The sequence below is a fragment of the Callorhinus ursinus genome, unplaced genomic scaffold (genome assembly GCF_003265705.2).
Source record: "Callorhinus ursinus isolate GAN/ISIS: 27379988/994484 unplaced genomic scaffold, GSC_fseal_2.0 scaffold7, whole genome shotgun sequence".
In the NCBI taxonomy this organism is placed as follows: Eukaryota; Metazoa; Chordata; class Mammalia; order Carnivora; family Otariidae; genus Callorhinus; species Callorhinus ursinus.
This window is the reverse complement of record NW_027397069.1, coordinates 55,907,793-55,935,239: the sequence shown is the minus strand read 5'-3', so window position 1 is coordinate 55,935,239 and position 27,447 is coordinate 55,907,793. Positions and strand designations below refer to the sequence as shown.

Genomic DNA, 27,447 nt, shown 5'->3' with positions numbered 1-27,447 from the left:
ATTCTGTTCCATTGATCTATGTGTCTGTTTTTGTTCCAGTACCATAATGTCTTGATGATGACAGCTTTGTAATATAGCTGGAAGTCCAGAATTGTGATGCCACCAGCTTTGCTTTTCTTTTTCAATATTCCTCTGGCTATTCGGGGTCTCTTCTGGTTCCATACAAATTTTAGGATTATTTGTTCCATTTCTTTGAAAAAAGTGGATGGTATTTTGATGGGGATTGAATTAAATGTGTAGATGGCTCTAGGTAGCACTGACATCTTCACAATGTTTGTTCTTCCAATCCATGAGCATGGAACGTTTTTCCATTTCTTTGTGTTTTCTTCAATTTCTTTCATGAGTATTTTATAGTTTTCTGAGTACAGATCCTTTGCCTCTTTGGTTAAATTTATTCCTAGGTATCTTACGGTTTTGGGTGCAATTGTAAATGGGATCGACTCCTTGATTTGTCTCTCTTCTGTCTTGTTGTTGGTGTATAGGAATGCCACTGATTTCTGTGCGTTGATTTTATATCCTGCTACTTTACTGAATTCCTGTATGAGTTCTAGCAGTTTTGGGGTGGAGTCTTTTGCGTTCTCCACATACAGTATCATATCATCTGCAAAGAGTGAGAGTTTGACTTCCTCTTTGCCGATTTGGATGCCTTTGATTTCTTTTTGTTGTCTGATTGCTGTGGCTAGGACTTCTAAGACTATGTTGAATAGCAGTGGTGATAGTGGACATCCCTGCCGCGTTCCTGACCTTAGGGGAAAGGCTCTCAGCTTTTCCCCATTGAGAATGATATTCGCTGTAGGTTTTTCATAGATGTCTTTTATGATATTGAGGTATGTACCCTCTATCCCTATACTCTGAAGAGTTTTGATCAAGAAAGGATGCTGTACTTTGTCAAATGCTTTTTCTGCATCTATTGAGAGGATCATATGATTCTTGTTCTTTCTTTTGTTAATGTATTGTATCACGTTGATTGATTTGCGGATGTTGAACCAGCCTTGCAGCCCAGGGATAAATCCCACTTGGTCATGGTGAATAATCCTTTTAATGTACTGTTGGATCCTATTGGCTAGTATTTTGGTGAGAATTTTTGCATCCGTGTTCATCAAGGATATTGGTCTGTAATTCTCCTTTTTGATGGGGTCTTTGTCTGGTTTGGGGATCAAGGTAATGGTGGCCTCATAAAATGAGTTTGGAAGTTTTCCTTCCATTTCTATTTTTTTGAACAGTTTCAGGAGAATAGGTATTAGTTCTTCTTTAAATGTCTGATAGAATTCCCCTGGGAAGCCATCTGGCCCTGGGCTCTTGTTTGTTGGGAGATTTTTGATGACTGCTTCAGTTTCCTCAGTGGTTATAGGTCTGTTCAGGTTTTCTATTTCTTCCTGGTTCAATTTTGGTAGTTGATACATCTCTAGGAATGCACCCATTTCTTCCAGGTTATCTAATTTGCTGGCATAGAGTTGCTCATAGTATGTTCTTATAATTGTTTGTATTTCTTTGGTGTTGGTTGTGATCTCTCCTCTTTCATTCATGATTTCATTGATTTGGGTCATTTCTCTTTTCTTTTTGATAAGTCTGGCCAGGGGTTTATCAATCTTGTGAATTCTTCCAAAGAACCAGCTCCTAGTTTCGTTGATCTGTTCTACTGTTCTTTCGGTTTCTAGTTCATTGATTTCTGCTCTGATCTTTATTATTTCTCTTCTCCTGCTGGGTTTAGGCTTGATTTGCTGTTCTTTCTCCAGCTCCTTTAGGTGTAGGGTTAGGTTGTGTATTTGAGACCTTTCTTGTTTCTTGAGAAAGGCTTGTATTGCTATATACTTTCCTCTCAGGACTGCCTTTGCTGTATCCCAAAGGTTTCGAACAGTTGGTGTTTTCATTTTCACTGGTTTCCATGAATTTTTTAAATTCTTCTTTAATTTCCTGGTGGACCCATTCATTCTTTAGTAGGATGCTCTTTAGCCTCCATGTATTTGAGTTCTTTCCGACTTTCCTCTTGTGATTGAGTTCTAGTTTCAAAGCATTGTGGTCTGAAAATATGCAGGGAATGATCCCAATCTTTTGGTACCGGTTGAGACCTTATTTGTGACCTAGGATGTGATCAATTCTGGAGAATGTTCCATGGGCACTAGAGAAGAATGTGTATTCTGTTGCTTTGGGATGGAATGTTCCGAATATGTCTGTAAAGTCCATTTGGTCCAGTGTGTCATTTAAAGTCTTTATTTCCTTGTTGATCTTTTGCTTAGATGATCTGTCCATTTCAGTCAGGGGGGTGTTAAAGTCCCCCACTATTATTGTATTGTTGTCAATGTGTTTCTTTGCTTTTGTTATTAATTGCCTTATATAATTGGCTGCTCCCACATTAGGGGCATAGATATTTACAAATGTTAGATCTTCTTGTTGGATAGACCCTTTAAGTAGGATATAGTGTCCTTCTTCATCTCTTATTACAGTCTTTGTTTTAAAATCTAATTTGTCTGATATAAGAATTGCCACCCCAGCTTTCTTTTGGTGTCCATTAGCATGGTAAATGGTCTTCCACCCCCTCACTCTCAATCTGGGGGTGTCTTTGGGTCTAAAATGAGTCTCTTGCAGACAGCATATGGATGGGTCTTATTTTTTAATCCAATCTGATAGCCTGTGTCTTTTGATTGGGGCATTTAGCCCATTTCCATTCAGGGTAACTATTGAAAGGTATGAATTTAGTGCCATTGTATTGCCTGTAAGGTGACTGTTACTGTATATTGTCTGTGTTCCTTTCTGGTCTATGCTGCTTTTAGGCTCTCTTTTTGCTTAGAGGACCTCTTTCAATATTTCTTGTAGGGCTGGTTTTGTGTTTGCAAATTCCTTTAGTTTTTGTTTGTCCTGGAAGCTTTTTATCTCTCCTTCTATTTTCAATGATAGCCTAGCTGGATATAGTATTCTTGGCTGCATATTTTTCTCGTTTAGTGCTCTGAAGATATCATGCCAGTCCTTTCTGGCCTGCCAGGTCTCTGTGGATAGGTCTGTTGCCAATCTAATGTTTCTACCATTGTAGGTTACATATCTCTTCTCCCGAGCTGCTTTCAGGATTTTCTCTTTGTCTCTGAGACTCATAAGTTTTACTATTAGATGTCGGGGTGTTGACCTATTTTTATTGATTTTGAGAGGGGTTCTCTGTGCCTCCTGGATTTTGATGCCTGTTTCCTTCCCCACATTAGGGAAGTTCTCTGCTATTATTTGCTCCAATATACCTTCTGCCCCTCTCTATCTTTCTTCTTCTTCTGGGATCCCAATTATTCTAATGTTGTTGTTTCGTCTTATCGTATTGCTTATCTCTCAATTTCTGCCCTCATGATCCTGTAGTTGTTTCTCTCTCTTTTTCTCAGCCTCTTTATTTTCCATCATTTGGTCTTCTATATTGCTGATTCTTTCTTCTGCCTCATTTATCCTAGCTGTTAGTGCCCCCATTTTTTATTGTACCTCATTAATAGCCTTTTTGATTTCGACTTGGTTAGATTTTTAGTTCTTTTATTTCTCCAGAAAGGGTTTCTCTAATAACTTCCACACTTTTTTCAAGCCCAGCTAGTATCTTTAAAATCATGATTCTGAACTCTAGGTCCAACATCGTACTACTGTCAGTATTGAGTAGGTCCCTGGCAGACGGTACTACCTCTTGTTCTTTTTGCTGAGGTGATTTTTTTCATCTTGTCATTTTGTCCAGAGGAGAACAGATGAATGAGAGAACAGAATGCTAACAGGTTAACAACGTCTCCAGCAAATATACTCTATAGAAATCAGAAAAGACCTGAAATCAGGGGACAAGAAAGGGAAGGAAAAAAAAGGAAAAAGGAAAAGATAAAAACAAACAGAAACAGAACAAAACAAAAAAAAACAGAATATGATCAAATATGATCAGGCTAGTGCATAGATCAGTGCCACACACTAGCTTTTGGGCATATTTTGGTCTGTTAGAAGAAAGTGCCTGCTAAAATTTTAAGGGAAGAAAGACATATATGTACAAAATAAGGGTTGATACAATGAAGGGATGGAAGATGACTGTAAAGATGAAAATTATAAAAGATTTTATAAAAGGAATTGATAAGATAAGTTGTTTTTAAAAAGAAAGAAGATTTAAAAAGAAAAAAGAAAAAAAGAAAAAAAAAGGGAGAGAATGTGATCAGGGAGGAGACTAGAACAAAGCCATACACTAGTGATTTAGGGTATATTTTGATCTGTTAGAAGAAATTGTATCTCAAAATTTTAAAGAGAGAACAACTTATATATATATGCCAAAAATAAGGGTAACTACTATGAAGGGATAAAAATATGACTCTAAAAATGAAAAATAAAAAATCTTTTTTTTAAAAAGGGATTGATAAGGTGTTGTTTGAAAAAGGGAAAAAGAAAAATTCAAAAAAAAGTTAAAAAAATTAACTTTGAAAAACTAATGAATTATGGTGAAAAAGCCATGAATTCTATGTGCAGTATTCCCCTAGCGAAGGAGTTCTCCCATTCTCTTTGATTGGTAAACTTGGTCTTGGCTTGCTGGCTGTTCATGCTGATCTTCTGGGGGAGGGGCCTGTTGCCGTGGTTCCCAAATGTCTTTGCCGGAGGCGCAATTGCCCCGCCCTTGTCGGTCCGGGCTAAGCAAGCTGCTCCGGTTTGCTCTCAGGAGCTTTTGTTCCCTGCAAGCTCTCGGTACAGCTTTGGAGGACCAGGGTGAGAATGGTGGCCTCCCAATCTCTGCCCGGAGGAGCTGAGAACTCGGGGCCCCGCTCCTCAGTGAGCCCCCAGAGAAAAGCTGTCACTCCTGTCTCCCTGGTCTCCGGCCGCACTGCGTGCTCACCCGGCCTGTGACCGAGCGTTTCTATCTCTGGCACCTGACCCCGTGTGGAGTCTCCAAACCCAGCAGATCCCTGCGGTGCGTTCCCGCGCTGCTCCTCCCCAGGGAGGAAGGGGAGTCTCCCCGGCTCTGCCGCTTGTTGGGTCCCTGCTGGAGGAGCAGTGGCCCGACTGGGCCGCGGATCACAGTTTATGGCCACCCCGAGCTGAGAGCCTGCGCCTCGCCTCCGTCTCTGCAGCCGGCTTCCCCACTCCGATACCTGGGAGCTCTGCTGCACTCAGGCACCCCCAGTCTTTCTGTGACCCCGAGGGTCCTGAGACCACACTGTCCCACGAGGGTTCCACCCCCCGCTTAGCCACTGGAGCGATGTCCCTCAGCGGAGCCGACTTCTAAAAGTTCCGATTTTGTGCTCCGCGGCTCTATCACTTGCCAGAAGCGGCCGACGGAGGCCCCCTCCCCCGCCATCTATCCTCCCGAATATCGCCTCGGATTCACTTCTCCACACGTCCTACCTTCCAGAAAGTGGTCGCTTTTCTGTTCAGAGTGTTGTTACTCTTCTTATCTTCGATTTCCTGTTGAGTTCGTAGGTGTTCAGAATGGTTTGATCCCTATTCAGCTGAATTCCTGAGACCAGACGAAATCCAGGTCTCCTACTCCTCTGCCATCTTGCTCCGCCCTGCTCCTTCATCTTCTAACTGGTGAAGGCATTAGACCTGCTCAATGTCCTGTGGTCTCCCCAGCACTGTCCGGTTGGTCCTTCACATGGTTGGCACCTGAAGAGATACCCAAGGGGTGGCTGATGTTCAGAGGCATCAAATAAGGGCCCCCCACCTCTGCAGCTCATGAAGCCGGCTGGACATTCTCACTTTTCCTTCCCCACATGCTTGTTTGCAGAGGCAAGTGCTCAAGGAAGTCAAGACAGCAGGACTGTTGCCATCATGCGGTACGAGCACAGTGAGCTGCTGTCCCCGAGGAGTGACAAGGCAGACGGTGAATACATCGACCATCACACACCCCCCAGCACTGTGGTGCATGGAGGGAGAATCGCTGGGTTCAGATGTGTGGTTCATGGTGAGTGGCAAAGAGCCAGATGGGAACAAGTGGAGTTCGGGGTCCTGGGGCAGGATGCTTCTGATGGTTGCTCATTGCATTTTGAATACAACCCACCCACCTCCGCACCCCAAGTGTGCTGGGGGGCCCTCATTCTGGAAGGGTTCTCTATGCCCCCCTCCAAAAGAATGTTTAATACTCAGAAAAACGTATTGGTTTCCAGGTACCAGGGTACCCATGGTACAAAGTTTGTCTGGACATCATGCCCCCACAGCACACCACCTGTGAATAAGGAGTGCCAGAGATTTCTACACTGTTCCCATCACAGGGTGCTTCAGAGAGACCTCAGAGCAGGGATAATAAAGTACAGGCCCAGTGACTCTCTTCTCTGTCCCCGAAGGCGGTAGGAATGGGAGGTTTCCCTCAATCCACAGCTACTCTTTACGGCCCTGGTGAGCCATTCGGCTTCCTCGAGAGCCATTCACAGCACTGATACCCCCGGGTTTTAAGGATGGGGACACAGAGCGGTGATGAAGGACCAGGGATGGGCCTGCAGAAGGAAGTGCTTTCGTGGCAGCCCCCCATCCCCAACTTGTCCTCTCTGGCTTTGGGCAGCCACTGCCACCCTCTTGTTTCCTGGAAGCCTCATGCGAACGGGTCCGGAGGGCATTAAGCTTTCGAGGCAAGGCAGCAGTTTCTGTCTGTTAAAGAGTTTAGCTCTAGTTATTTTTATTAGACAGTATCTTTTGAGTGTTGCCTGAGCCCTTGGCGTTGGGTGCTGTCCCGATGCCTGAAGACTTCCCTCTAGCTCAATCCCAGAATCTGAGGTCGAGGGAATGATCAGCACCCTTCCATTCAATTCTGAGGGGAGACAGGGTAAAACATCCCTTACTTGGATTGGGGCTCTGGGGGAATCTTGGACTCTGGGGCATGACTTTCCACCATTACTCAGAGGCATTGCCCTGCCCGCCCCACGGCCTCCCTTCCTACAGCTGCATGTTTCTGAGTGACGTTCGATCTTTGATGTTATTACAGTATGGGATTGTAATGTTCATCTTACATATGGGATTGTAATGTTCATAGGTTCATTCAACGGCATCTCTTGGAAAACTGTTGATGCTCCAGGGAAACAGAGAGTGGAGGCCAGGCCCTAGGTTGGGATCTGTCAGTGCGTGCTGAACTAAGGCCATGAGTCCCTGCCTCATACAGCCTGCATTTTAGTAGTGGAAGACAGACAACATGCAGCAAAATAAATAAGATTACTTTAGGCAGTGACAAACATTGGGAAGAAAATAAAGAACTGAGTGATAGAGAAGAGGGCCAGTGAAGTCTTCTTTGCGGCCGCAGCATTTGAGCTGAAGTGTGCAGGAAGGACCAAGGCTGGCCATGAGGCTACCACGGGCACTTCCAGACAGCGCCATGGCTGAAGGCAAACATGAGCTTGGCAAGTTCAAAGAAGACTAAGAAGGCCACTGTGTCTAAAGAGGGGTGGACGAGGAAGGGACCAGTAGGGGAGGAAGTCAGAGTGGTCTTGAGCTTTCCTAGCCCCATACAGAAAGTCTGAGCATAAGTAAGGGGCAAGGCAGGGCGCTGCTGGGCTCCATGAGAATGTTCCCCAGGAGAAGGTCTCTGGCACTTGCGTTCCGAAATGACTGCCCCACAAACAGCTCAGGATGGGAGGTCTAAGAACTCTTTGTGCTCCAAGAAGGTGAACAAACTCATTTTTCAAACTTGTGCTACATGGGGATCCCTCCACAGAAGAAACCAACAGGTCTGGGCCTTCCTGCTTAAAAAGGAGACAGAAGTTTCTTAGGTAGGCCCCTGATTCCATATCTCCTCCAGCTGCTGCTTTCTTGGGCATAAACCAGCATCAACAACTACAGGAGGAGAAACTGAGGCCACTTCAGTTTGGGGGGTGAAAACGGGATGGGTAGAGAACAGGCATTTGTTGGGCAACTAGCTAGTGCTGGGCATTTTACCCACTTTTATCTCATCTGATACAACAGTCCCTTGACTATTCCCATAACAGAGGTAAGAAACTTGAAGTTCACAAAGGTGATAGAATTTAGACGAAGTCCCACAAGTAGTAAGTGGAAGAAGTAGAACTGCATCTTTGTGCTTGTTTGTCTCAGGCAGCCCGTGTCCATGTGAGCAATGGACCAAAAGGCCTTCAGTTTCCCCAGGTGGTAGACTGCTGCGTGTGGACCTCCGGGCTTCACGGTGGCTCCGCCATGTTTCTCTCAGATCCTCTGGGCCCCAGCTGAGCAGCTTTCTGGTTGTTGGGTGTGATCAGCAGGTGCATTTGTGAGGACCAGCTCATACCCTGAGGGGATATGATAAACTGTGGTGTGAGCCAGATGTTTGGAAATGAGGACAAAGCCAGCCAGGCCACTGGACCTCACTCTGGCTACCCAAACTCAGACCTACCAAATCAGAAATTGCTTTTCACAGCTTCCCCAGAGAATTTGAGTTTGGATTTACCATGACACAGGCTTCTTCCTTATCTGTGATGATTGGCACCAGACCTAGAATTTCACCTTGAAGGATTTGGGACACCTGCTCCCAGGGCCTGCCTTGTCCTTGTGATGTAGGTGTCAGTTCTTGTAGGTTTGGGGCTACAACTGATAATGTTGTGCTTAGCTCTGAGGTAGGGGAGGGCTGCCAGAGGGTCTCTGCAGGAGCCCCTACTCTCACCTCCAGCCTTGGGGCCATCCCACCTGGCCCCTCTGTGGGCCCCGTGCTTCCACTAGTAGCCAAAACCTGCCAGGACCCGGAAGGTTAGGTTGCTGGCTCTTCCTACCTCCGAGATCTGCATGTTTCCCCACCTCTAGGCAGTCAGGAGGACATTCAAGGCTCACCTCATTGATCACATCTGCCATCAACCTCACCAGGTTGTCAACTGGTTGCCAAACTTAGGATCGCTTTCCAGGGGCGTGCATTTCCATCTGACTTGGCTCCCAGATGTGGGAAGCAGGCGCTCCCCCTGTGTCCCCCTCCCCTGTGAGGACCACCACTCCTGAAAAATATCTTATGGGCCTCAGCAGCACACGGAGCTGCAGAGGCCAGGCGTGAACCACAAAGACCCCTCTCTGAGGGCCAGCTGAGATGTGATGCTCACCCCTTCCCTTGGCCCTCTTTCAAAGCGGGGAGCTCACTGAATCTCTGTGGGGCCCAGCCAAAGTGTCTGCCCTGGCAATAGGAAACACTCCAGCAGGACCCAGGCCTGCAGGCTGCACCCAGGACCTCATTTGCACTTCAATAACATGCTTTTCTTTTACTCCACTATGGATTTGGGTGTTAGATGTGTCAGTGGAGAGACTCCCTGGTGCAATTAAACGGGAGTATTGAGCCGGAGAGAAATCAGTGTGTGTTGACTCAGATATTTGAGCAACCACCTTTCAGTATTGACTAAAAAATTGGCCTTCCAGCTGTCCCTGCTGGCAGGCTCTTCTGGCATCTCATCAGACCCCTGTTAATGTGTTTTTCAAATTTCAGCTTGCTTCAACTTGTCTCCTAACTGATTCTCCCGACAATTAGAATAATGGGTTCCAGGCTGACCTGCATGCAGCACTTAGGCACGCAGCCCAGGCTCCTCTCTGGAGGTGACCCCTTCTTATAAATCAGTCCAAGGGGGTCCACTTGCCGGGTTCATGGCAGGTTAAGTCGGTTTGGAGGACTTTGTACACCCACTCCTAATTGTTCCTCTGGAGCATGTTAGTGGCAGGGGTCTCTCTCTGAGTTCAGTGGTCTACCTGCTGGGGGCTTTGCCGATTCCCTCAAATCTGACTCACCCTTCCCGACAGGAGGAAGAACTTCCCCACCCTGAGCAATCCCCCTAGGGAGGGAGTCTTGCATAAGGTTGTGGTCACTTAATTGGCAGGTCCTTGCCCCTCACTTTGCAGAGTCTTGACAATACAAGTGCCTTTCCCAGACGTGTCCAGTGAGCTGGGGCCCAGCTGGTTCGGAGCCAGGCTAAAGAGCCTGGGCCTGTATTCCTGGCCCCCAGGCCTTTCAGCGGCAGCCTTTCTGAGCCTTCGTAAGCATGGCCGTCAAATCTTCCTGACCTTTTCTACTCGGGGCTGACGAATGGCACAGTTGTTCTGTTTGTTTTTGCTAGAGGACTGGTATTCATATTTATTTATTAATATGCAAGTATAGTTGGCACACAATGCCACATCAGTTTCAGGTGCACTACACAGTGATCGGACAAGTGTCTACGTTATGCTGTGCTCACCACCACGTAGCTGCCATCTATGACCAGGCAGTGTTCTTAGGGTACCATTGACTATATTCCTATGCTCTGCCTCTTATCCCCGAGGCATAACTGTTTTTAACCTCAGGCTTTCTAGAAGTTGAGCTGTTAACCCAACAATGTTCTGTAGAAGGAAGATCCTGGGAAGTATGAACGAACTCTTGGCAAATGAGGGGTTTACTAATGGAAGAACATCGTCAGTGTTAGGGCTGGCCTCTCAAGTCCTTTGTTGTCAGCCTTGTTATCATCGACTGGGATGTGGCACATCAGGAGCCAGTCGGCATGGGAAGGCAGTGGGTGGCAAGGCATCAGACTCAGATGGCTGGGCCTCACCCCAGAAGTGACTCAGTAGGCTGGGGGTGGGGGTGTCTTTCAACTTTGATTTATTAACCATCTCCAAAGGGTTTTCTGATGAGCTGCCAGGCTAGGGGACCACCATCATGGTGGAATGAGAATTAGCTTAAAATCGGAATTCCTGGGCCTGTGTCCACGGCCTGGCTCCCAGTAACCAGCTGTGTCACTTTGGGCAAGTCCTCTTTGCTTCATTTTCTCAAACTGAAAGAAGACTGCCTGCTTTACCCAGTCACTTTGAGGAATATATGAGATGCTATGTATTATCTGGAAACTGTAAAGTGCAGAAGACATGTCCTGTATGCCAACCGCTTCGTCAATTAGGGACCCTATGGTGGGGAATTCACTCACTTAACAAATATGTGATGGCAGGAACAGATGGATCAAGGATGTGGCCTCTGCTCTGGTCTCTGGAGAATGCAGGGGCTTCTGGAAGCTGGAGATCTGGTTCCTCCAGGTCATGGCCTCTTTTGCCCATGGATAGAAATAGGAGACAAGGGGGAGGGTGATGCTAGAATGGCAGCCACCCTCACCAAACCTGGAGACCCCATTGCACCACTTGTATAACTAGGATAAAATTCTCTCCCTGGTGGAGTTTCCCCCAAAAAAGATCACTTCTAGAATTTGTGGCCCCTTTCTCTGTTCACACCTACAAACAGTATGGTGTGGCCAGCCTGACCTTCCCCGCAGAGCAGGTGGATTCATTGGAAAATAAATCCAGATGGAACCAAGTGGGAGGAGATAAAGTGTTTCTGCACACATGGAGACCATTAAGAGTAAAGGCCAGGGAGGGTGAAGGGTGAGAGGTACAGGTGGCGGTGGGGGGGGGGACCCCCAATGGCAGGCCCCATGTGGGAGGCACCCAAATGGGGTGAAGTCTTGAGGGCGACTGAGAAGACCCAACAGAGAGTCAGACTTCAGGTTCAAGCCAAAAGCCCCACCCCCATCATGGAAAATCAGTACTGAAATCAAGACTCAGTTTCCCACATCTTATTCTATCTAGGAGGTTTAGATACAGATGAGGAACGCAGACAAGGAATTATTGCCATCACAAATGTAAGAATTCCTTCTGATTACCCCATGTCATACCCTTTATGACTCATAGAGTCCAGTATGTAAATGACCAGCCAGTGACCCAAACAAAGTACACGTATATTTCCCAAGGCAGCAACATTTCCCCAAACTCCTCTTTGTTCTCACTGCTGCGCTATGGCATCCCCCAATTTGGCATTTGACAACACTGCACAAGCAATGGTTGTTTTCCAAACAGGGGAAGATGTCTTCTACAACCACTTAATTCATTTTTAATAGCTATCGAAGTGGGTGTCTGTGCTGCTTTTAATTCTTTCCTGGGCTGTGTTGGTTTGCTCAACTGAAGATTGTTTGTTCATTTATAATATAGAAGAAATATTGAATTATTATTACTATCTTAAAACCAGAAAGTGCAGACAAATTCAGAAGAAGAAAGCAAAAGCACCCGTAATTCCATCACCTGGAGAGACTACTACCGAATTTTGGGGGCCTAGCTGCCAAACTTATGTACGTGAGGGTCCCATGGTGCATGTGTATACATGTATGCTTCTCCTTACAAAACTGGGCTTGTCACATATACACTGTTTTGTAGCTTGGGAGGTCATGAATTTCTTTCGTTTGAACATTTAAGCACATTTGAAAACAGAAGAGGGAAATTTTAAGAAGACATAATGTGCCCGACATGGTATAGTTGTTTCCCACATGACTTACGCTGTTTGCTGCATACCAAAAGTCACATTTTGCATTGCATCAAGTGGAAACTCCAATTATTTTGTGCTTCTGCAAATTTGTAATACATCTGTGATGTCCCTGATGTTCCGTGAGTCCTAGAGTTGCCTGTGAATTTTCCAAGAAAGACTAACCGAGTTCAACCTGAGTTTTGGTGTGTAGATGATTTCATGGATCTAGATATCAGGAGTCCATGGACGATGTACATTGGAATTCTCAATCAGAAAACTTAGTTAGCCATGACACTACCTTTTCCAACTATGCACAATGAGCATTAACTGTAGCAAGATGATGGTACTAATAGGCAGTCCTTGGGGGTTGTGAGCAACGGTCTTATAAGAGCAAAAGATGATGAGTGAGAATTCATCTCCAGCAAACAAGGAAATTCTTCCACCATCTGGAGTGTGGAACTGGACTGGGGTAAAATGTCGAATATATATGTGTAGAAATTCCAGGAGAGTCTTGCAATTCCATACTGATCAAGTCTCGTTGGAATTGTCAGGCAGCATTGGCTCAAATTGACGAGGTTGTGTTTGGCCCGTTAGCTTTCAATAATTCTGTCTCAATTCTCCCAACACAATGCTAGCTGGCCATTTTTTTCTCCTTGTCCATCAGGGCGTTTTTCCTCATGGACAGGAAAAAAAAGAGGAAGATGAGTTTAATAAAAGTGCAAGGGAAACATAGGCAGAAATGGAGGAGAAAGAGGACCACAGTGAAGACACAAGCGAGAAAAAACAGAAAACAAAAAACAAAAAACAAACCCCAAAAAACAGCCTAGTTAGAAGAGAGAAAAACATGCCATGGGAGAAAGAGACACAAAGTGGGTCAGGGAGGGAGGGAGTATGTTGAAAACTTTTTGAGAAGAGAAATTAGAAGGAAGGAAAACACGAGAAAGTGTTGAATAACAGGGAGGCTAAAGGGTCTGTGAGATATTCTTTCCTAGTGTTGAGTTTACTTCCAAAATTTTTTCTGAGAGGTAAAGCCAGAAAATAGATGAGTTGTCTTCGCTACACAGGAATTATGGTGCTTTTTGGAAGCAGGAGCACATCAGACACAGAGCCTGCCTGTGGATAGCTAAAGAAAAAGATTTCCTTTGCTGGAATCCCTTATTTTAGCAACTCCAACCCCTTCTTGTTCGGTTTGTATTTTTGTTAGGGTGACCCCCACTTCTGGTACAATTCCAAAGACACAAACCACATTTTGGCACTCACAATACTATCTTGTAGAGATTTTCTCTTATAGGTTCTCATAACATCTCTATGAGTTGTGTGGGAGGCAGATGTATTGCATAGTTATCTTTTTACATCTGGAGAAACTGAGGCATGAGCTGAATATTCCATATGAAACATCACCCAGAGTTGCCCCAGTGAGCTGGTTCTAGGTGCCCCACGATCTCCCTCCTTGTGTGCTCCAGGCTCCTCTCCCAAATTCTCACCTCATCCTGGGCCAGGGACAGGGGAGAGAGACTGGGGACAGGCCCAGTAGCCCCAATTTTTTCACATGCATATCACCCCTTATGTTCCTTCATGACTAGTACCTTAGCAAATTATTTGTGCTGAGAACTACCCATTGCTTTTAGGATCTGAAAACAAGGTTAATCACTGATCCAGGTTCAGGAAGACGTCTGAAGTGCTAACAGTCCCTTCTGGTGCAAGAAGTCATTCATTAATTTGGGAACAGAAGGCTGAAGTGAGGCGCTCCTCCTGCATTCCTGATTTCTAGAGCACTAGAGCCGCAAATCTATTACGTGACCCTCTCTGAACTCAAATGTCTCTGGAACAATGATTAGTGTAAAAAAAAAAAAAAAGAAAGAAAAAAGAAAGAAAGAAAGAAGGCAAAGAAACAGGAATGACATAGGACTTGAAAATCTTAGATGCTAACCTTTCCAAATGAAACCACAGGGAGAGCAGGATGAGCTGGAGATGGTCTTCCATCAGCCGCCTTCTTTCCATTCCTTCTCTGAGTCCTGCTCCCTCCCTCCTTCCTTGCGTGGCTCATTCCTAGAGGTAGTTCTTTTCCAGTGCCTTCTCTCTGGGCTCCCTTCCATACTTAGAAATAAGAACGGGCATCTCTGAGGTCGTACTCTGTGTTATCATCGTGTTAATCACTTTCTGTAAATCACCTGATTTACTTACTACCACAACCCTGGGAGGTAGGTGTAATCATCATCTCCCCACTTTTCAGATGAGGACAAACGAGGCCCAGAGGGGTTAACAAGGAACTGTGGCCACGCCGGGTGTGAACCCCGGCCTGTATGATTCTAATGCTCGGACCTCACAGACAGGCACAGGGCCAGCAAAGTCTGGAGGCTTGGGGCTGTTCTGTGAGTTATGCACAAGTAAAGAGCTGGTATGTGACCAACAAGAGGACACAAGGTAGGACGAAAGAAATACAACAGCAACACTTGGTTAAGCCACAACACGACCTTTTCCAACTATGGAAGTAGTTGGTCTGTATGGGCTTTTCCAGCCTCGGTTCCGAAGACGTTCTCCTGCGCAGGAGGTAGGCGAGTAGGAGGTAGGAGAGGAAGCCCAGAGGGGCTGCACCGTGTTTGCGGGGGCCTGGCTCAGACAGAAACCCCCTGACCACAGAGAGACCAGTCTGAAGCTCGACTGATGTGCTCACCTCATTGTCTTGTTTCAGCTTCTGAGGGATCGACACCTGAAGGGGGTTCAGTGGCAGGACAGGACTCCGTGGAGGTGGCTGGCAGACGACGGTCTTCAGATTGGACGGGGACACCTCACTTCCCTGATGATGCTCTGCCGTCTGCTTTCTGTCTCCTGTTGTAACACAGGGAAAACGAACCCCCCGGCTTCATTTGTCCCCTTCTCAGTTTTATGGAGATAAAAGTAACTTTTCATCTCTCAGCTCAAAACGTCTTAAGCTGCGTCTCTTCCTCGTGGTCCCTTTGAGAGTAAAAGTCTAGAAATGAAACACAATTCTGACAAGTTTGGAAAATGTGCTTTTACAATTCTCAGTTCAAAGCCACCCCCCCTCCCCCTGGAGACTGAGCCTTGTTTGTTCCCACAGATGAGAAGTTCGGCCGTGGGGCCTCTTTCTGTTTTCTCCTAACACGGGTGAATGGCTTTCATGCTCTCATCACTATGGTTCCACTGCATCTTCGCCTCTGAGCAAAAGCCCCAGTGGCCAACTTCAGAGGACACCCTGACCTCTGAGCACGTTGTGTGCAACGTCTTGTTTTAAATGATGGTGGGAGGGAAGCGGGGGAGGAGGCAGAGGAAAGAGCCCCAGACCCCGCAGTTTATAAATCACCCCATAACACGGCCGGGATGTGAAAGGCACCCGGCCAGGGGTTGTGAAAGGAAATAATTTTCATTCCCAGCCCTGGGAATTATGTGAAGCAACAGAACAAAAGCTGCATTCCCCAGGGATTTTCTGAGAGTAAGATGGAGGGGGAAATGGGAAAATCACAGGAAGGGCCGAGTTAAGGAAGACAGGGAAGCAGAGCAGAATGCAGCCAGACACCCAGCTTCCTTGGCCAACCGCCTTCAGGACACAGAAAACCCTACTGGGTCTCGCTGTGGGGACGGAAACACCTTCTGCCTCAGAGAGTGCTGGAGATGTTCTTTCTCAGAGGCTGGCGGGGGGCGGGGGGAGCAGACGGGAAGCGGACCTGTGGGTACGGGCTATGCATCTGCATTCGGGGATGGCCAGAAAATTATTTCTATCCTACCCACATAATAAAGAAAACCTGAAGGAACACATAACGCCGTGATTCACCCTTGCAAGGGCCCAGGAGGCATTAACTGCTTTCAACAATTGCCAGGAGGGCATGGGCAGGACCTGATTCTGCCCTCAGCTAATCCCAGGGGCAGAAGGGGAAGGGAAGGCAACAAGAGTTGAATTCCCTGCTCCATCCTCCCAGGAGGCAACTGCGTCTTGCGTCTAGAAACGGGCAGGTGTGGCCCGTAGTTCAGCAAGGCTACGGCGAACCAGGATTAGACTGAGTGCAAGGTGCAGAGTCAAGAGACGCGGGTTCTTGTCCTGACTCTGCTGCTCAGTATCTTGGTATCTCAACCTCACCTGCTATGAAATAGGGTCGGTGATAGCAGCCCCAGCTACCTCAAAGGTTTTCTTGGTGAGGATTCAGTAAAATATAGGAGCACAAATATGACCATGAGACTTAACAATAACAGTAGCTACTAACATTTATTAACCGTCAGACACATGCTAGGCGTCACCTATGTTACATGTTACTACTGTTCCTGGCTCTTCCAGGGCCTACTCAACAGATGAGGAAACAAACTCGGGGATATTCAGTAGCCTGAGGCCACACGGCTGGTGCTGGCAAAGCACCTGAGCAAGACACATCCTGCTCAATGTTCTGATATCAAAACACGCAGGACAGCCTGGAGGTACAGGGCCTGGATCAGGTAGAGCCAGCTTTCAATCCTGGCTCTACCACTTACCAGCTGCGTAAGTTTGGGAAAGTTGCTCAACATCTCTGTACCTCAGTACCCCTTAGGTAAAATGGGGATAATTAGAGGACCTGCCTCACAGGGATGTCAGATGTATACACAAAGCATTTAGAAGTGTTACCCACACTTTGCAAGCCCTTTTCAAGTGCTAGGATTTTTTTTTTTTTTTTTTTTTAATGCTCTTACGAAGTGGTTTCCCTGCTAAAGTGGGGACAAGGAAAAATGATCCAGCTCACGATCTTTTTACTTTCCCTGTATACTTTCCTTCAAAGTCCTTTAGTTCAGTTGTAAGCAAGAACCCAACCCAAGACTATGAACGCTGTTAGGTTGGTAGCACTGTTGGAGAGATGAGAGCAAAACAGTTGTTTGGTAGAGTGGCAGCTTTTTGTTTTGTTTTTGGAAGGAGAAGAGCAGGAGCCCGCAGCCTGGGCTCCCGGCCGGCAGCTTGCCTTGCTTCCTTGGCCCCAATAGAATATGCCACTTTAATGCCTAGTTATACCCAAGCCTGCCAGAAATTAGGAAGCAGGTGCCCTTGCCCTGGCTGGAAATGGAGAGAATTTGGTTCAGTGTTTATTATGATTGGAATCATTATTTCCAGCTGTAAATGACTACATCCTGAATTTGGTAACCCTCTGGAACCTATTTACTCCGGAGTCAACACTGGTGGAGACAAACTTCAGGTGCCCAGGGAAACCCAGCCAGGCTGCCGACGTGCTCTGCGAGCCCCTGGCACTCACAAGAGAGCGTTCTTTCTTGGATGCGCTTCTCTGGGTTGGGGCCCTCGGGAGCCCCCATGCCAAGCTGGGGTGTGTGAACATCCACGAAGAGGGCAGCTCAGCTTGCGGGGTGTCTGCACCTCTGCACGCTGCTGCAAGTGCTCCACTCTAACAACATCTGGTGGTCGGCATGATGTCCATCAGGCGAACATCTGGCTGTCACTCCAGAAACAGACTGTTTATGAGCCGCAAATGCTTTACTCAGCAGGAAAGGCACAATGAGTCCACGCTGAGCCCCCTCCAGGCTTTAGGACCTTGGAGAAGAGGCACACTCCTGCACCTACAACCTGTTAGGTTCATTTCACCCGGCAGCCCCATCTGGCTCCAGCCCCTCAGCTCCCTGCACTCCAGGCCATAGTCCTGGGCACGGCAGACTCAGATCCAAGCAGATGGTGGGTCTGGCTTCAGACCTGGTCTAGCTAACCAGGGACTGTTACAGACTCACTGGCCTCCAGCCTACCAAGAGAGGTGGACACGTTCATTAGTAAGAACCTGAAAACATCATCCACCATCCTTCCTCAAGGGAGCCCGGAGCTTAATCCTGTGGCTGCCCCAGCCAGCCCTGCCCAACCTCCCAACCCTTCTATACCAAGCCTCTGGAGGTGGAGTTGATGGGCGTGGGTGGAAGGGATAACGATACGCCAGGATGCCCCTTCTGCCGCCCCTGTCCCTGTCCACCTGGCTTTCTCTAGGGCCATCTGAGCCTGGTTTTCAAATGCTGGAGACTGGCAGGGGCTGGGGTCTCACCCCTCCTGTACGTACCACTGCTAATTCTTTACAACAACCCCGACTCCCCACCCCTTCTTTCTCACCCTGTCTTCTTTTCCAACTTTCCTTCAGCTGGAGTTGTGTGTGAGAGAAAGAAGGCGAATCATGTGCCTGGCTGAGGAATGAGATCATTTCTCTCCCCTCTTAGCAGGCTTGCTGTCTGCTAGTTGGGGTTACTGGAAGAAAGCAGGAAAGCTCGATTTCCACAGAGAGCCATCTGGCTCCACCAGACTCACGCTGATGCTAATCTGTTGGTTTCTTTTTCTTTATTCTTTTATTTTTAAAATTTTTTTAAATTTTTTGTTCCTGAGGAATACTTTATCTGCAGCTGTAAACTCAGACCTGGTCCATCTGAAGGCAAGCGTGCATTTGGTGCACATATTTATTACAGCATTATGTACCCCCCCCATCCCCTTGTAGGTGTCAGGACATCATTGTTACCACGGGTGGGTCTATGTAGTTGTAATGTCAGGGCTGTACTTTCAAATGGAAATCAGGCAATTATGCTCCACATGGAGAAACCTGACAGATGCAGAAGTTTTATACCACTGGCTGTGTCACGGTGACAAAGGCGACCGGCACTCCCAGGAGATGGTTAAATAAACAGAAAATGTTTCAAGGGTGCAGAAAAATCTAGGAATAATTAACTGTGGGATAAGAGTTCGTAGATCCTGTGGCTGTTTAACTTCACAACGTGGTAATGCGAGGTCACTGAACTGCTGAACTCATCCTTGTGAGGGCGGCATCAGCGGACCGAGTACAATGCGCATTCAGCCACAGGCGGACTCCGCTCTGTGCATATGTTTCTTAGTCTCCAAATGCACAGCTTCAGAGTGTTTTCGCTGGTTTTGCTCCCCTCTCACAGGGGGCTCCGGTTGGCCTAAAGAGAAGAGGAGCGGGCTGCTGCCTGAGGTCTGTGTGATGGAGCGGCTTCCTGTCAACATTCAGTGGTAGAGACACAGGTGCTCATGCTGGAAAATGTGGTGGCAACCCTACCGTGGCCGCCACTGGCCACATACTTGTTATGTGCCAAGCCCCAGCCAAGTGCTCTGGTCTTGTGAGCATGAGGTAGGGACTATTATTATCTGATTTTACAGATGGAGAAAGAGGCACAGGAGCGCCTGGCTGGCTCAGTCGGTTAAGCGTCGGCCGATCAGCTCAGGTCATGATCGCAGGGTCCTGGGATCGAGCCCCGCATCGGGCTCCCTGCTCTGCAGGGAGCCTGCTTCTCCCTTTACCTCTCTCTCTCTCTCTCTCTCTCTCTCTCATGAATGAATGAATGAATGAATAAATAAATCTTTAAAAAATAAAAGAAAGAGGCACAGAGCCAAGTGCAAGAACTGGGCTTTAGTTCTAGACCCCCAGCCCCACTGCCACCTCTAGTCTTGGCGCTGGCAACTTGGCTGCAGACTTGCTAATGTTTCAACAGATAGTAGGGGAAGATGCACACTCGCTCATGCACCCTTGATGAAGCCCGACGTCAGACACATATAGGTGGAGCGAACTAAATACGAGAGACCTAAATAAAAGTTAAAAGCTAATTTTTCCCATTAAGATATCCAGCAGTGGAAACGAATGGTTAGTTTGGAGCCTGAAACATGCAGTAAGATTCATCACTCAATGTGTCTAAAACTGAGTTTAACTTCACTCCTATTACCAAGAAGCAAAGTGCCCCCAGATCCTGGTCATTGCTTTCTTCTGTTGGGGAAGAAACAACTCAGAGCAGGCTTTGGCTCGTGGCTTTGGACTTCAGCAGTCTCTGAATTTCCCCACTACGTGGCTGCCTTGGACTAACATGAAAGCTGATGACAAATACAATTGAGAGAAAAGCGAAGGCATTTTATTTTTCTGAAAACGTATTTGTAAACTAAGCATATGACAAAATAAAATAAAACAGCTGTACATAGGAATCTCCGCTACTTTTCCAGATCAACAAGTACCATTTTGAAAGTCCATGAAGCGCCACTGCAGGGAGATAACATTAATGAAACAAAACCAGAGGCTTCAGGAGACAAAACGTTTACTACTTTGCTAGGGACTAGTAAACACCAGTCACACACACAGCACCCTCTGATTGTGACTGGTTTTACCTTATCTATCCAAGGGTGGAAAAACTAAGGGATTCAAAACTTTTTAAACTATTAGCTTTGTCTTACATTAGGAAAGAAATTAAATTTCTGCTTATGGAAAATTTTACTTTTTCCATCTCTATTGATTACATTTGTTTGAAAATATGAGAATAATAAGCTTGCACTGCAGAAATGAAAAATATCATGGAAGTATTCCCATATATAAAGACCTTAAGAGAAAAGGGCTGAAAACACTAGTGACAAGCATAAGAGACTGAAGCCACAAATCACTCAGGAAGAGGTCACTTAGGAGCCCAACAAAGCAGCAGGGGCCTCATCCGTGGATGGGATGAGCCATCCTGAGTAACCCACCACCCCAGCAAGGTCTTACGCCATTGAGACCAAGCACTAAGGACCAAGAGGGGGAAAAATAGGAGCAAAGAAAATGGGAAAACCAATTAAAAATCGGGAATTAAAAATTTTTTAAATCAAAAAGAGCTAAAACAGAGGTTAATTAGCCTCAAAATATATGTCATAGCTAATGTCATTCAATTGGCTGGTGTCCATGATCAGTTATTAGCACATAATACCTTTCCATAAAGAACTTTGCTTAATGTCTTCATAAGTTTTTACATATCAAAAAGTATTTTTAATTAAACATTTGACCAAAAAATAAATCAGTTCACAAAGAAATCTCTAAAAATTTTTCAGATTCAACCATTTATTTGCCATTGAAAGTTTTTAAAAAACACCTCTGATTGAAGAGGAAGTTTGTTTGTTTTGCTTTTTTTCTTTTAACACATTTATTTGAAAATATAATGGTAATCTTGTGATTGTGACTTTTTCAAAGTGAGTATGTTTGGCAAAATCAAAATTGATTTTGACCCAACTCTTCCAAAAACTAATGGGTGTGTGTGTTTGTGTGTTTGAATATGAACCTGGCTCTCAGGTAACATTATAAATGTATTGTAACTCTGTATGTGACTATGTGTGTATATCACCACAATACTTAGCATCTTAAGAAAAGTAAAGCAGGTTGCTGTCCAACGAGGGTACAGTAGGAATGTGACAGTGCAGGAAAGCTATTAATCATTCTAGCAAAAACATACCAAATTTCTTTATACCTGATTATGGACAATGTGCACTTTGCAAAACCATGCCATTTATTAGAAGAAGAAATAAAATGGGACAGTGAGCAGACCATATCAAAAACATGTGGGATTTTTCAGATTACACCTTTCACACCCTTGAGAAAAATCTTTTCAGAGGGAGCCCCAGTTACTCACAGTTACTCGTGAGTCACAGCCCTCAGCTGGATTGAGTTGAAGGAACGATTGAAAGCCACTGGTTTAGATAAAAATGACAACAGTGGTCATCTTTGGAAGCTAGAATTATGGGTGACTTTATTTTCCTTCATTATGAGTTTCTGAGTTTTCCAAGGAATAATGTGAAGCGTTTACAGCCTGATGCTTAAATGAGTGGGCACTGGAGCCACGCCACCAGATTTGGAGTCTGGCTTTGGGGCTCATTGGCTTATGCAAATCATTTTCCACCTTTGGGCTCTCAGTTTCATCTCTGTAGGATGGAAACCATCATAGTGCCTATTTCAAAAAGTTGTTAGGATGACTAGTGAGATGATGCTTGCAAAGCACCTAGTATCCTGCACACGTAACTGTGCAATACATGTTAACTACTTAAGAAAAATCCTTTCCTGGTCCATGTCTGTACAGTTTCTTACAGAGACAGAGAAAGTGGAAACCCTAAGTCTCACTGATGAAGTCACTGTAATTTCCATATACCACCTTGCCCAGTCCCTGGTATAAGTGAGCACCCCTTCTGTCCCTTCTCTTCCACACTTCCCTGTGTTTTTCATTCGTATACCCATTGCAACCCGACGCTAATTTATTTGTTTATGTGTACTGGAAGTAGTCACCGTAGTCAATTTCAAGCCACCAGTGGTTTAACAAATGGCTTGGAAAACTCCTGAATATTTAACAGTTAGCACACCACTGGCTAATCTTCTATTTTGACAATTTTGACATATTGAAAATTGCATTTGAAATGGCACTTTGGATTTGACAAGGAAGAAAAATAACCCGCCTCTCCATACCCTCAGACCAGCACAAATATGGCAATTAATTTGTAGGCAATATTACTAGTGGGGGCCATTGGCTATAACTAAACATATGACCAAATGGACTATTTTCTGGGTTGATTTTTATTATTGTGATGGTGAAATGAAGATTTTTTGGAAACCGATGGGACTGTCAAAATAGAGCCCATCACACGGGTCCCCAAATAGCTCCAGCACCCTGAGGAAATGAGCAAGGTTGAGCATCTTTGCATTCCTTAAGATTTCCAAGTATTTTGTTTTCCAATTCGATTTCAAAAGTCAAAATAACAAGGCCTATATTAAGATGTCTTTCTCCTATCTCTGAACCTATCCACACACTGCTCTCATTATAGATAAGCATTTTTAATTGGTTTCTTGTTAATATCTTCTTTATGAAAATAGAAGCAAACACACATAGGTGTTTTTATTCCCCACACCTACCCACTTTACAAAAAAGATGCTATTTACATTGTTCTACACTTGGTTTTTTCACTTAACAATAGAACCTGACATTTTCCCATGTCAGTACATACAGAACATCCTCATTCATTTTTTACAACTGCGTGTTTTCATTATGTGACACATTAAGGACAGCCCCATTTTCTTTGTTCCTTTTCCCCATTGAGAGGTAGATTCTACTTCCTTCCCCTTGAATATGTGTCGGTCTTAATGATTTGTTCGATTAGTAGAATACAGTGCAAGTGAGGCTGTGTATGTAGGTTAGGCATGAAGAGGCCGGCTGCCTCCACCTTCTGCCAAGTGGGACACTCCCCTGGGGGAGAAATCTGACTGCCCTGAGACCATCACGCTGCGTGGAAGCCAAGCTAACCACATGGAGAGACCGCGTGCGAGGAGGTGTTCGGCCAGTCCCCAGCTATTTTAGCCAGGCTAGCCTGCGTGCCAGGGTGGCAGTGAAGACCGTGGAGGCCTCCGATGATCTCAGCCCGGCCAACATCTGACTGTAACCCCATGAGAATGCAGAAGTGAGACCCGCCCAGCTGAGTCCAGTCAACCATGGAACACTGAGAGAGAACACATTTTTGTTCTAACCACTATATTTTGAGGTTGTTTGCTACATAGCAATTGGTAACCTGAACACATTATGCAGATGCACATAATTCAATTAATTAGCCCCTTCTAGATAAGCATTCGGGTTGTTTCCAATCTTTTGTTATGTCAATCAGTGATCTCATGAATAATCTTACCTATATATTGTTTTGCACAGGTGCAGGTTTATAAATTCCCAGAACCGAAATTAGTGAGTCAAAGGACAAATACATTTGCAATTTGGTGCATTTTCATTCATTTAAAGTGCCAATTCCTTGCCCATTTTTCTATCGGTTTGTTCTTTTATATCTCCGTTTCTAGAAAATTGGTTCTTTGTGCTATGAGGTACAAATAGCTTTTCCCAGTTATCATGTCTTTTGACTTTGCTTATATTGATTTTTGCCAGGAAGAATTTTAAGTCTCCCATATTTCTTCCATTTCTTCTATCTTTTACCATTTAATCTTTGATCCATTTAGAATTCATCCGGATGCATCTAACTTTGTTTTCTAAACTGCTACTTGTCTTAAAATCACATATTAAATAGGCCCCTATTTTTTGCTACTGATTTGACATGTTACTTGTATCATAAAATAAGTTTTAATATGCATTTAGGTCTATCTGTAGTATTTTTATTCTGATTCTTTATCTGTCTATTCATTTAATATCACATCTTAACTTTTGTAACATAAAACTATCATTTAATACGTGAGATGGCTAGTGTGTGCCTTGTTAGTCTTCTTTCAAAGAATTCTTCTGAATATTCTTCCTAATTAATTTTCTCATATGAGCTTTAGAGTCAACTTGTTGAGTCACAAAATAATCTAGCAGTATACTAATTGGAATTACACACAGGGAGATTTAATTTAGGGAGACTTGCCCTCTTCAGGAGAGTCACTCCTTTCATCCAAGCATATGGTATGCCTGCCTTTGTTTAAAACTGCTTTTGTATCTTTCAGGATCAGTTTAAAGTTTTTGTTTCGTAAAACTCTGGAACACTACTCTTGGTTATTTTAGCTTTTTTGTTGTTATTCTAAGTGTAAAAAGGTCTTCTATTACATCTCCTAACCAGTTTAAATGTATGAAAGCTTTTGAACACTATATATTGATTTTATATTAAGTCACCTTGCTAAATTCTTATTTTCATAGTCTTTTTCAGATGATCGATCCTCTTGGGTCATCCAAGCATACAAATATATAATTTGCAAATAATGATAATTTTGTATCTTTTCAACTCTTATAGGCCTAATTTCTCTTTTCTGTTTATAACATTTTTGGCATATTCTTGACTTTAGTAGGAATGCTGTTGGTATTTCTCCTTTAAACATAATGTTGACTTTCAACTTGGTTTATGTTAGCAAGTACACATCTATTCCTATGTCATTGAACTATTTTAGATCAATAATGGAAGTTGAATTTTGCTACACATCTTCAAAGCATCTAAAGAGATAAATACATAGTTTTTTTCTTTGATCATTTGTATGGGAATTCATATAAGTAGACTTCCTAAAACTGAACCATCTTTGCCTGGAATAAATCCCACTTTGTCATATTATACTATTCTTTTAACGAGTCGCTTGAGTCTATTTGGTAAAATTTTGCTTTGTATTTTTAAATAACTTTGGTTTTTTAAAAAATTGTACAATTATTACCAGGTTTTTGTATCAATCTTATGCTCACTTTTTGTGTCCTGTTTAATAAATCTTTCCCACACCCATATCCATTTCATTTTGTTTGGTTTCTCATTTTGATCCTCTAAGCTCCTGTGTTTTATTATTATCTATTTTCTCTCCCAATTCACCTTCATTTCTTTGACAGTTTATTTTTTCCTTCCATTTCTACCCTGAATCTCTCCAGTTCCCTCTTGGTCTCTTGTCTTGCTGTCACTACCAACAGATAGTCGCACCTCTGCTTTATGCCCTGGATTTGTAGAGGTGACAGCAATTGAATATTTCACATTTGTAGTAAAATGCCTTTTACTATTTTCGTCTGCTCTTTGGCAGCCCTTTATCTGCCATTTGCTTTTCCTGATCTTTTTCTTTTTTTTTATTTCTTGAATCTCTAAAATAAATTGGGTGGGTTATTTTCAATGTCTCCCCTTTGCGGCCAGCGAGTTTTTCTTGGACCAAATATTTGCAGGATCACATCCTATCCTAGTAAGGATTTTCTTTATGAATCAAGGTTTTGTGCTTGAGTTTTAGATCTATTCTCCCCAGCCAATAAAGACAGGCAGCTATAGGGGTTTTCAAAAAGCACCTCTCTTCTTTCTTGCTGCTTGCAGATAGGGCTTTCCCTGCAAGTGAGTGTGTGTGTGTGTGTGTGTGCACACGCGCGCCCATGCGCATGCATACACACACACACACACACACACACACACACACACACACGTGTTTAAATCCCATTTCTACTTTTCACAACTAAACTGGGTCCAGAAAGTTCTTGCTGCCCTTATTTGTGCATTGTTTCCTCTATAGTAAAACATGAAACCCAGATTTTGTTCCCCACCTCATCTCTCCCTTTTTAGGAATGTATTTTACTGACTCATCTTGATTTCTAAAGCCATATACTCTTCTCTCCTCTTCTCCACTCCCCAGCCTGCTCCCCTGCTGTGTGCAGGTCTTCCAACTATTTTGCTGTTCTTAGTTTTAACTCCCTCCTAGTTTTGCTGAAAATGGATATTTTATTTTCATTTACTATTTTACTTTTGCCTTCCACAACTTCAAAGAAGGGGAGAGACAGCCCTCCCATCTTTATACTCAAACCGGAAAAGTCCATGAACATTCATATTTCAAATTCAATGTGAACAGTCTAAAGGATCGAAGCAGTGAATTTTGAAAATATTTTAAAGAAAAACCATATGGGGGCGCCTGGGTGGCTCAGTCATTAAGCTTCTGCCTTCAGCTCAGGTCATGATCCCAGGGTCCTGGGATCGAGCCCCGCATCGGGCTCCCTGCTCAGCGGGAAGCCTGCTTCTCCCTCTCCCACTCCCCCTGCTCGTGTTCCCTCTCTCGCTGTCTCTCTCTGTGTCAAATGAATAAATAAACTCTTAAAAAAAAAAAAAGGAAAACCATACGGGATTCACTTTCCAGAGCATGTAGATGTTTTGAAGCCTCAAGATGGATTTAAAGTATTCAGGATATTTTCTTAGCTTATCATTGGGACAAATCCTCTCTCTGGACCTCATTTCTCCAATGAAGGGAAAGGATTTCTAAAGCCTTAGGACAGAGTGGACAACCCAAGGTTTAACTCCAAGAAATGAATCACCGGTGGTGGAAATCAGGCTCAAGGCTACCTGGATGGGGTAGAAGACCTCCTCTAGGAGCCCAGTTTTCTTCCCAGAACAATTCGCTTTCGTGTGCTGGCCTGTCCTGCCGGACATGCATGGACTATGGTAACATTTCCAGTCCCCAGCGCTTTTGCTCCCCTGCCTTCCTTCCTATCTCCATGGTAAAAACCAGACATTTTAATACACGTCATATTGATATAATCATGAATGCAGCCAAGATAATTGGATCCACTCTGCTATTAATCCCCCAGTGACCAAAGCCAGGCTGTTAGGGTAACTACATTCTGTCTGTTCAGGCTAGTGCTCCGCAAACTATACTCTAAACAAGCCGGTATTCATTTACTCAAACTTTAATAAAATAATTGTAGGCAAATTAGCCATTTTTAAAACGGACAAAATAACGTCTTTTACCGAGCTTATCGTTTAAAACAAGACCAAACAAAAAAACCCATTGGTATTTTTGTTCCCATTTAAAAAACATAACCTTCATTTCAACCATTTTTCATTGTTCACTAATGAAATCAATGCAAATAACCTTTATATTTGTTAAGAGAAAAAAAAGACAAAAAATTCATTTCCTAAAAATATATTTGCTTAGAAATTCTTTTTACCTTATGAACTTCCTTGGTCTTATAAACCTGTCAGCAGAGCAAACTGGGAGCCAGTTTCCTGCAGCCATAAACCCCACCACCCATTTTACAAGTCTTTATTCTTTGGAAAT

The 27,447-nt window shown here is 44.4% G+C and overlaps 2 protein-coding genes across 6 annotated transcripts in view; one reads left to right on the top strand and one right to left on the bottom strand.

The window, feature by feature from the left end:
- Positions 1-15,019, top strand: part of LOC112826373 (guanylate cyclase soluble subunit beta-2-like) — a 71,726-nt gene extending 56,707 nt beyond the window's left edge. Inside the window, exons 15-16 of the mRNA XM_073894313.1 lie at positions 5,711-5,887; positions 14,874-15,019. Coding sequence (XP_073750414.1) covers positions 5,711-5,887; positions 14,874-15,019 — 323 coding nt within the window. The remainder of the gene's footprint in view (positions 1-5,710; positions 5,888-14,873) is intronic.
- The window catches only part of RNASEH2B (ribonuclease H2 subunit B), an 87,644-nt gene continuing 74,308 nt past the window's right edge, over positions 14,112-27,447 (bottom strand). For 3 of the 5 annotated variants that reach the window (XM_073894605.1, XM_025874959.2, XM_025874961.2), the window contains 2 exons: positions 14,856-15,010; positions 14,112-14,278 (listed from right to left, as the gene is read on the bottom strand). The gene's annotated coding sequence lies outside the window, so the exon portion shown is untranslated. Of the gene's footprint in view, positions 14,279-14,855; positions 15,153-27,447 lie in introns of all 5 variants that reach the window. The other 2 variants (XM_073894602.1, XM_073894603.1) reach the window with 2 other exon arrangements.